This window comes from Ischnura elegans, chromosome 7 (assembly GCF_921293095.1).
Source record: "Ischnura elegans chromosome 7, ioIscEleg1.1, whole genome shotgun sequence".
In the NCBI taxonomy this organism is placed as follows: domain Eukaryota; kingdom Metazoa; phylum Arthropoda; class Insecta; order Odonata; family Coenagrionidae; genus Ischnura; species Ischnura elegans.
Window position 1 is genome coordinate 38,601,866 of NC_060252.1, and position 11,341 is coordinate 38,613,206.

The following is an 11,341-nucleotide window of genomic DNA, read 5'->3' on the forward strand; positions in this document are numbered from 1 at the left end:
TAGCTTTTTAACCATGTTTAAAACAAAGCCATTACGCCCTAATAGGCACATATTTCCCAGAATCTGCGTTCCTAGGAATTTAAATACCCCAGTACACAACATGTTAATAGTGATGTATGGCTTATTTAGCAATCACATGAGAGTTAAGTAAGTGAACTATATAACGAACCTAATGAATTTTTATTTTTCCTCCTCGATCATGAAGATGGCCGCTTGCTGTGGGACTTCTTGCAACAGCTCCTTAATGATCCACCTCAGCGGTACGGCCACTTTATTACATGGAAGAATCGTGAAACTGGAGTTTTCAAGATTGTTGACCCACCGGGACTTGCAAAACTATGGGGAATCCAGAAGAATCATCTATCCATGAACTACGACAAGATGTCTCGGGCCCTAAGATACTATTACAGAGTAAACATCTTGAGGAAAGTCCAAGGAGAGAGGCATTGCTACCAGTAAGTACTATGAAATAATTTTACTGTCATTTATTTCTTATATTTTTTGTATATTTTACTTTTCTGAGAAAAATTGAAGTATCAGTACCTACCTCATAACCTAAATGTTAACTCATAATTTCATTACATTAATTAACTGATAAAGTTTTGGACACTAGGTCTATATCATGTGTTTAATGTGCCAAAAGCAACTTTGAGCTTAATAGTGGTACAAAGTTGTTGGAACTGGGGTTGATTTTCTAAAAGTATGTTAAGCGATACCAAGTTATTTGTTCAATCATGCAGAAGATATTCATTGGCCCTTAAGTTTACCTCTTAACTTGAATGAAAATACATTCAATATTTTGGTTTGTACTTTGGATTATATTTTGGTGTACACCTTATTTGTCTTGTCTCGTTTGCCTCAACGTATATTGTAAAATGATATTGAGAAAGCTTAAATTTTTTCAAGTCCTGGGTGTTGGTAGCATGGAAAAGGGAAAGTAATTATGTGTCTTCCACTTTTGTCTGAGCCCAACTAATGATTATATGTTTTTACCTCCAGATTTCTGAGAAATCCAAGTGAGTTGAAGAACATCAAGAACATCTCCTTGCTCAGACAACAAGTTGTCAACGGCAACAGCAACAATACCATGAATGACAACAGTGCTTGCCACATTGGTGGAGTGACCATCACCATGAAGCAGGAGGCACCAGAGTCTCCCGAGCACCACAATTCCCACGCAGCCGAGGACGATGAGGAAGAGATGGCCACGGATTTGAGTCTTGGCGGAGTCGACCCCCTTCTCCCCACTGACCTCAGCGTGGGAATGGCGTCCTCGAGGTCATCGCCGTCATCTGGGGTTCTCTCGTCCGACGATGGCGACGACAGTGGCGTCAATGGGCACGCCGACGGCTCCTCCCGAGGCAGGAAGAGGAGCGAACCTTACCTCCGGAACCACAGCGAAATGAAGAGCAGCAAAAGCATCTCGTTACGGCGGCAGCAAGTAAACAGTGGTGCCATCAACGATGGGCCCGCTTGTCACATTGGTGGGGTGACCATCACGGTGAAACAGGAAGTGCCCGACTCACCAGAGCACCACAACTCGGAAGAGAATGATGAAGTTATGGCCACAGACTTGAGCATTAGTGGTGCGGACACTGATTCCAATGGTGTGAGGGGGTCGTTGAGATCGCCCTTGTCGTCCGGAGGTCACTCGTTGTACAATAGTGAGGCAGACATGTCATCTGCATCGCGGAGCATTAAGAGGAGTGACTCTGATGTGGAATGAGCTGGGACACTAAGTGTGTTTGAGTTGGGATTGTTGCTTTTGAGGATGGGTTGGCTTCGCTCACGAAAAAACCCTCCTGTGTAATGTGATGACGTAATTCGTCGAAACTGTGATGCTTGACGTGTCAGCCAGATGTGTCATGACCTTGGAAAAAAGGCAAGAGTTATTAAATTATCTTGCAGAATGTCTATACATAAACTGCCATTGTGTACAAAAACTTTATTTGTTACTTCTGTTTGTAATATAGCTTATACTGACAAAAATTCTAAATGGGGCCAGAATTTTGTTATAGAAAACTAATTAAAATGTTAATGGTTAAAAAAAAAAATATTTTAAGGTTCCAGTCAGGATTTCAAAGGGTAATGGTTGTATCATCTAAGCATTCCACAGGGTTACACTTGAGATATTTAAATTTTTAGGTATTGGGATTACTAAAAGTGAATGAAATTTTTTCTTAGTGCTGAATTAAATAAGGGAGATGTAAAGGAAATTTTGGAGGTTATTAGTGGCAACCTACAGGTCACCCACCAACATTGGTGAAGCTAATGTGTAGCCAAGTTAACCTTTCCTTTTTTTTCTTCTCCTGGGGTCGGTGAAAGCAATTTGAGCCGTAAGCGCTCTTTTCCGCAAATGCTTACTCAATGTGCCATGTTTAGTGGTTTCGCCTTCTCTACCCTGATCCCGTTTTCATTTAAAAAGACATTGGACGATATGACTGGGTGTACAACCAGTCGTATTTAAATGAAAGGGATGTAAAAAAGGTAGTTTCCCACTCGCAAGTTTCTCATCATTTACGTATATCTACCACCTGCAAGGTGGTAATGAAATGGGAGAACTGTCATGAAAGTGTGCAAGAATGCAAGTCTTCCACGGTGATTCACTCCTTTTTGGAGGTTGTAAATGCAATTTGTGTGAAGGAGAAAGTAAATTAAGTTGGGGATGCTGGAATAAGTGCAGTGTTGTATAAAAGTCGTAGTAGAGGTATTTGAGGGAGGAAGAAATATAATTGATGATATTGTAATCTAAAAAAGTAGTTGTGTTAAGTGGCTGATTGGAGTGTTAAGGTCCTCTCTACCTGATATGCAAGTGAGCACATGTTGGCTGTATGTTTCTCTGTGATCTCCCCATCTTGTGGGCCTCTTTGTTGGCCGGATGAACAATGTATGTATTTGCATGTTCATCTTAAATTGTGTAAGATGTTATTTGGTGTGATATAGCTAGACTACTAATGCATAAAAGGATGAAATGTTTGAAATGCTACACAATTGAAAAAATATAATGGCAGTGTATTAATTACAGCACAGTAATTAATTATTGACAATAGAAAAAGTAGGAAAGGTTTTACTTTCCCTATTATTTAATGTACAAATTGACTATGGAAGATTATTCTATTTGGAATACTGCAAGGTATAAAAAATTTCTACTGTGGAGCTAAAGAGGGAGATTTCTAGTTCTATTATTTTTCTGAAAAATCATATTTATCTATGTTTCACTAGTTAATAACAGTCATTGCTGTCCACAAAGAGTGAAGAAAAACCATTCTTGCAATTAAGTTACTATTTAAAATATATATAATGTCAGATGTACTTTCTAGAGTAAATACATAATTTACATATTTTAATAATGTCTGCATTGCATATATATTATATATTATCCTACTTCTTGATTAGTCCAAGGTTTGCTCAAAGAGGAATGGAAAATTCAAACTGCCAGTGTGTCTTAACTGGTGTTATTTATGTTTTAAATGGTAAACTCACAGTTTTTCATTGAAGACTCAGATATGCTTTGTTTGGCCTAATTTCGTTTCACACCCTTGGATTCTTAGTGTGCAAGATACCACTTGACGACAATGGATACCTGTCCTCAATAGGCTGTAATAGCTTATATGGGATTCGGCAGAGCCTCTCACGCATTATGTCTTATTAAATATTATGCCGGTTTCATGTGAAATACTGTGTATAGTGCTGCTTTGTTAAAACTATTATATTTTATACTGATAAATTGAAGCAATGTGATTTCTTATATCATTCTTGTCTACAAAATCAGTGGAGTAAGGATATTTTTGAGAGTACATAATACCATAGCCCTTTGTATTATTTCAAAAGCTGCTGTGGTCATGAATATTCTGAGACATAAACATTAAATGCATTTAAATCTCTCATCAAGGCTAAATGAATAATTATGTATGTTACTGTTGGAAGTCCAGACTGAATATGTCCACATGATTGAAATTATATCGAATCAAGACCTCCAAGATCTGATACAGTCTAGATGTGAAACTTAACAACATAATTGGTTTCAAGTTCTGTGCTATGTTATGGTTTCCATTCTTCCTCTCTTCTTATTTGCCAATAGCTAGGCTCAAATTGGAAGAACTAAACTCACTGCCTTAAAGGTATTGTATAGCAAATGCTTGTGCCATTTTTTGCCAACTTTGAGAAAATTTATTCTTGTGCAATCTAGGATTTTGCTGTATCACCTCAGTCTTGTGTAATGTGCTTGCCCTGCTGATGTTCAGACATCTTCAAAATTAAACAAATCTAACTGGACTGTTTTCAATCTTAAATTTATAATTAAATTTGCTGTAAAATTATGACTAATACAGAGCTAAAATATTTATGATTAATCATGGAAAGATCTCAAATTTTAAGGAAATGAAGGCAGCAAGTTGAATGATATATAAATATATATATTGTTTTTATAAAGAAAATGTGAAATAAATTGGATCTTGTGCTCTGATATATTTGTAATTTGTATAAATTAAGAGCAGCTATCATTCTAATGTGGAAGAAACTTTCATATACATGGAATGTGTTGACTTTTGTACATAAATACACTGTTAAGGAATTTAATTTTTCTCATCAGATTAGTTATTCATTTTTTTACAATAATTCTCCATTTACCTACCTTTTCTCTTAATTTGAGTGAAAAAATTGTGTCTAAAGCATTATCTTCTGGAGCAAGAGCCAACTTGCCTACTGCTACTGAATGAGAGTATATGTGCTAGTGAAAATTTTGGGAGAATGATGATACCCTCATGAAGTAAGAGACATTCTGTCATGGTTGCAGAGGAATCCATTGGCAGAATTTTCTGTTGGTCATTTATTGGTTCTCAGTTTTCTCTCATGCTGAACTGACATGTTAAGAATAGGATTTACCCTTTCATGAGAATTTATCTTCGAGATCAAAACTTTTTTGCTTGCATTTTTGTGACATGTCCATTAATTAACACGTTGACCGCCATGATGTTTTTAGTAGATATGTCCTCTGACGCCATTGGTGTTTTTCATTCCGTTAACTATTCCTGCGTTATTAAACATTAAATGGGTTTTTGTATTTTGCTTTAAAATAAATATTTATATTCTGACGCCGCAACGGTCATGGCCCAGATGTTAGCAAGAGATTTCGGTCACTCCGGCATCAGAAATCCACTTTGAAACAGTCACTCGGAGGCCGGTCACTATGGCCAATGTGGCGTGACGGAAACCACTCGACTCCGGTCATGATGACCGGCATGGCAGTCAACGTTTCAAGTACCAGTGGAATGATTAACTACCAAAAACACACAGAAATCATGAGTGTTAATTTAAGACCTCAGTTGTTGTACGAATGAATCCATGCTTACAGGTTGAATCAATGTGCACTGATTGCCAATAGATTATTAACGTAACACCCTTCTCTACACCCACACTTAACAAGACATTATTTCTTTCTTCATAGCCTTATACAATATTAACTCTTATACTGCCAGTGGGTGCGATATGCCAGCCCTCATTGGACTCACGAAATCTACCATAGGCTGATTTTTAATGTTAGGAAAATTAGTACCATTAATTAGACCTTATAGATTAATAATTATACAATTGAAATTCATGGTTAGAAAATCATCCCTGGAGGAACTCTTCAAGAGCAGTCCACAAGAATATACTTTTATTAGGGGAACTTTGGAGAAGAAGGTTTACTTATTTGCATGAATTTTATGTCCTCTTCGGTAACTTGGAGATAGTTGCAACTTACATCTACATGGTACCATGCAAGCCACCACTTAGGTGTGTGGGAAAGGGTAAGTATTCCTCCCCCAAAATGCACTGAGCTACATGTAGGAGTTACCACAATTGTATGTGCAAGGGTTGGTTCCTACCAGTCATAAACCATTCATTCCACCATCTACAGCAGTACTTCGGCCCTGATGGAAATGCATCACGAACTTAAAGTATGCAAGAAAAGATACCTGTGTATCCACTGTTTAGTACTCCTTGGCAATGGTGGATCCAAGAAAGGCACAAGGGCCTAGTTGGGAGGGTTGGGGGGTAGCCTCCTAGCAATATCAGAATTCAGTATAAATTGGATATTCCAAGGGGGATATAGCCCCTCTCTGGATCCTCCACTGCTCCTTGACATATTACTTTGTAATAATAATTAAAAGATCAACTAATGAACTGAACTATTCAATAGAAGACTATATATTGAGGATAAAAAGATATTTTTTAGATCCTTGTCTTTGTCGATGAATATTTCATGCTGAAATTTATTCAAAAGATTAATTCTATAATTTAAAAAACATCCCTTCTTAAATTCGTAGTGAATTCTCCGCATGTGCAGATTTAGGGAGGTGAACTAAGTGGTTGGGGCCAGGGAAAGGTAAGTGAACACAATGTGGGTGGAATAGGACAACATAGCATTTCACCACCTTAATGGAATTTTAGAAAAATGGGCTATTTGATTTGACGTGGATCGCCTAGGTCAGGGATCAGCAACCATTTGTAATCGAAGAGCGAAGATTTATAATTTACAAAATTTCACAGCTTTCAAAGAACTACTCAATATTTTCAATAATATGATATTTGATTAGGATCATAAATTGATTTTGATTGTTCGCTACGATAGTTACATCAATGGGAGCACTGTTAATAGTTAATTTGGTATCCTCTCTCCCACCTAGAGTCATGGTTTTTATCCTGTTTGCAATTTTTCTGGAGTAAACAAAATAAATTAATAATATTAATAATTATTATTGTATTATTCTCATGATTAACTCACGGCCAGAGAAAAGCATAATTGAAGATTCAATGGGCCAAAATATTTGTGTGTCTTCTTGCTACAGACAACTTATGTCAACCATGATATCGTATTTGGTTTGATTTTAAAATTACGAAAATGAAGTTAATTTTCATCTGTTATCCCAAATTTTATGTTTCAAAGATGTGTAAAGAAGAATATTCATGGAAAAACATAACTCTATCCCTTTTTAATACATACTTATTATGAAAACGCCACCTTTAGGTTTTTGATGATGCGTGGAGGTTTTTTTTGGGTTTACAAATTGAAATACATGCACTAATTGTGACCAATGGCTGATATCTAATTTAGAATTTATCTAACCTAAGGATTTCTAATTAGTCGACGACTGAAGGATCAGATTTCTTGTGAAAATCACAGCGAGAAACTTTAGAAAAAGCCATATGAGGATTTTCATTAGGCAGCCAATGTGGTTTGGTCGTCTCGTCTTATTCCCGCCTGGCTTTAGATCTCCAAAAGTACGAGGAGAGGCCTTTTCACGAAGCAATAGAGGTTCCTAGCACTGTAATGCTCCTTGTATTTTAGTCTCACCGTGGAGATACAAGCCTCAAAACTAACAGCTCTTTAACCTCTGCAACATCAGATTTGCTCTAAAAAGGGTATTTCTGAAGCCAGTTATTAGTGTGGTATGTTATTTCAGGAGGTAGGCTCGTAAATGGTGTCATTAGAATTTGTTTACGTTTTTGCGTTGCCCTCTATAGCTTTCGAGGTTGTTGACTACCAACTGAACGACTGACTGGCTTATCGTACCTTCCATCAATGGCTTGCTGTTAGTAATGCACCCCCTCCCCTTATCCTCCTTTCTCTGAGCCCCACCCCAGGCAATGGCAAACACAGCATTGTGAAGGATGGTGAGTAGTCGTCCACCAGCAGCTCAAGTCAAGTTGGCCAACCTACATGTATACCTCCTTATATGTTATTCTCGCCGAGGAGATAAACCTGAAATCTCGTAGATTTATCCCCCTAGGAAGTAAGATTTGCCCCAAAAAAACACCATTTTTTGAAGCCGGTTATTAGTGTCGTATGTTATGTCAGGAGGTAAGCTCGTAAATGGTATCATTAGAATTTGTTTACGTTTTTGCGTCGTCTCTGCAGCTTTCGTGGATGTTGACTGTTCACTGAACGGCTGGCTTATCGTACCCTCCATCAATGGCTTGCTAGCCTCAATACAACCCCTCTCACTACCGTTTATCCTCTTTTCGCTGGGCACCGCGCCAGCCAATGGCAAGCAGAGTATTGTGACGGAGGGCGAGTAGTTTTTCGCCAACAGAAACAGCTCGAGTTAAGTTGGGCAAGTTACAGGAATACCTCCTTAAATGTTATTCTTGCCGTGGAGATACAAGCCTCAAACCTCGCCGCTAGGAGTCAGATTTGTTCTAAAAAGGACTTTCTTTGAAGCCGATTATTAGTGTTGTATGTTATGTCAGAAGGTATGCTCGTAAATGGTATCATTAGAATTTGTTTACGTTTTTGCGTCGCCCTCTGGAATTTTCGAGGTTGTTGACTGCGAACTGAACGACTGGCTTATCGTATCTTCCATCAATGGCTTGCTGTTCTTAATGCACCCCTCCCCTTATCCTTCTTTCGCTGAGCCGCACGCCAGGCAATGGCAAACAGAGCGTTGTGAAGGATGGTGAGTAGTCATCCACCTGCAACATCAGCTCAAGTCAAGTTGGACAACTTACAGGTATACCCAGTGGCGGATACAGAAAAAACTCAAGGGGGGGCGCAACATATCTTGAATTGTCTTTAATTTTATCGTAATAAAAGATGATCAAGTCACAGGCAGAGTATATGAAAATTTTATTTAAAGTGATTATAAACATGTAAAAGACAATGCCATCTTATGATATAAAAAAGTTACAATTGTGGTTTTGCAATTTTCGGCAATACATGCGGACCCGCAAGGGGGGGGCGCGCGCCCCCCATCTGTATCCGCCACTGGGTATACCTCCTTATATATTATTCTCGCCGTGGAGATACAAACCTCAAATCTCGCCACTAGGAGTCATATTTGTTCTAAAAAGGACTCTTTGAAGCCGATTATTAGTGTCGTATGTTATGTCAGAAGGTATGCTCGTAAATGGTATCATTAGAATTTGTTAACATTTTTTCCTAGCCTTCTGCTGCTTTCGTGGTTGTTGACAGTCCATTGAACGGCTGGCTAGTCTTAATTCTCCCTCCCCTGTAGGGCTTGCTAGTCGTAACGCACCCCCTCCGCTATTCCTCTTTCCGCTGAGCACCGCACCAGCCAATGGCAAACAGAGTATTATGACGGAGAGTGAGTAGTTTTTCACCAACAGAAACAGCTCAACAAGTTAAGTTGGGCAAGTTACAGGGATACCTCCTTATATGTTGTTCTCCCCGTGGAGATGAAAGCCTATAACCTAGCAAATTTTTGCCTCAGCGATATCATATTTGCTCTAAAAAAGGCATTTTCGAAACCGGCTATTAGTGTCGTATGCAATGCCAGGAGGTTTGCTCGTAAATGGTATCATTAGAATTTGTTTACTTTTTTGCGTCGCCTCTGTAGCTTTCGGTTATGTTGAGTGTTGACTTTTTAACGGCTGGCTTCTCGTAATACACCCCTTACGCATTGCCTCCCTCTGCTGGATGCCACGCCAGCCAATGGTGAACTCAGCATAGTGGTGTAGGGTGGTTTTCGCCCTCCAACATCAACAGCTGAAGTCAAGCGGGGCAACATACAGGGATACATCCATCCACATTTTTCTCGATGTGGAGATGCAAGCCTCAAATCTCACCGATTTTTGTCCCCATGACCCCAAATACGCTCTAAAGACAGAAAGCATCTTAGAAGTCGGCTCTATTTCATGTATATTGCCATTGCTGCATGGGTTTAATGCAGCAATCTTTGATCCTCTCATTTTAAAATCTTCTTTCTATCTTTTAATGAAAAAGGATGTCTCTTGGTCTGTCCACTATAAGATTTCATAGGGATGCACGGATTGCGACTAAAGTTAGTACACAGGTGCATCTCCCGCCCTCAAACTACGTAGTGCTACTTTTAGCAGCATCCGACGCGTTCCTCGCGTCGTTTTCTCGTTACCATTTGTCAGTGGCGTAACTAGGAATATGCTTAGGGGGGATAGGATGGCCTGGGGTGGCGACCATCCTCTCAGGTAACGGGAAAATGTTTGAAAAATGACATGCCTTGAAATACATTTTACATCATGTATGATCTCCCGGCGAATTAGGTGCAGAAAAATGTCTCGGGTTTTCTATCGGTTGATGTTTTCCATGTCTCCCGACGTTTCGAGCAGCGACTTGCTGCTCATCTTCAGGGGAGCAGGCAAACTGAGCTCCAAGGATACTACACTCACTATCAATCGTCTCGGTGTAAACCTTTTTGCTGGGGTATGAGTTCACTAGGCATTTTTGGTCTATATTCGTATGGACTCACATAACGATAAATGTTGAGAAGGGGGTTATAAGCTGATCCCGAGCAAGGTTATATGGAAATTGTTTTTTCCATTGTCAGCATGCCTAAAAATCCTGCTATGTGAAAATGAATTCCAAGTTCCACACTTCTCTGGATGCTGTCTTTCCCAGGTAACGCCAGATGGCCAGCTGGTGGAGTATATTGTTGTTAATTTCAACAAAAAAATTATGTTGCCACATATTTATTTGCATTTTATGTCAAACTGAAGGTTAAATTTGAATGTCTTTTCACAGCAGTAAATCAATGCAGCAACTATTATTTTTAATGTGTTTGTGAAGGGTGAAATATGTTTGCATTGCTGCCATTTCGCAATTCACTTACCTACTAGCTGATTTTAAGTTGCTTAGATCCTCTCCTCCACTTTCTGCATTGATGTGTACTCACCTTTTAAATGAAGAAAATAAAAAAATCTAACTGATATCTTCAGGCTTTACTTAGTAATAATAAAATTTTTTATGTTGACTATAATATTTAAAATAGCACCATGGACCGCTAATATATTTTTTTTAAACACACCCTATGCTTGATCAACTATTTTCTGGGAGGTTTTTTAAAAATATAACAGTGAACCTTACAATATTTCTTTTTTATTTTCCATAAAAAAATTAATTACCAAAAAAGGATTTTCATCAATAAAGACTAGATTATTCAGTTTCAAGCAAAACACCTTCCTCATGGTCTAATTCACCTGGGAGAAGAACACTGTATTTCAAGCCTTTAAAAAACCTACAATGGATACTGCCTGCTGCTTGAAATTTTTTTAGAAATAGGGTAGTTTCCTTCATCAAAGAAAACGAAAGGCATTAATTGCGATTCGTTACCCACCATTAGTGTATTCATTATATACAAATTATTTGGTCTTAGAAATAGCGGTTTAGACGAATGGCAATGGTCAATTTTATCCTCATTTGAAAAAGGCCAGATTGGCGCCCAAGCGATGCCACTCCACGTGACGTCACAGGGACCTAGTTTCTATACGAGTAGATAGGAGTTTTACATTGTTTGAGATTACCAATGCATGCATGAGGCACAGAGCTCAGGGAAACATTGTAGTGATCCGGAAATGGAAGATTTCC

The 11,341-nt window shown here is 38.6% G+C and overlaps 1 protein-coding gene across 1 annotated transcript in view; it reads left to right on the forward strand.

The window, feature by feature from the left end:
• The window catches only part of LOC124161951 (ets DNA-binding protein pokkuri), a 213,876-nt gene extending 209,298 nt beyond the window's left edge, over window positions 1–4,578 (forward strand). Inside the window, exons 5-6 of the mRNA XM_046538227.1 lie at window positions 206–455; window positions 1,000–4,578. Of these exons, the coding sequence (XP_046394183.1) occupies window positions 206–455; window positions 1,000–1,726 (977 nt within the window). The 3' untranslated portion in view covers window positions 1,727–4,578. The remainder of the gene's footprint in view (window positions 1–205; window positions 456–999) is intronic.
• Window positions 4,579–11,341: the final 6,763 nt, after the last annotated feature.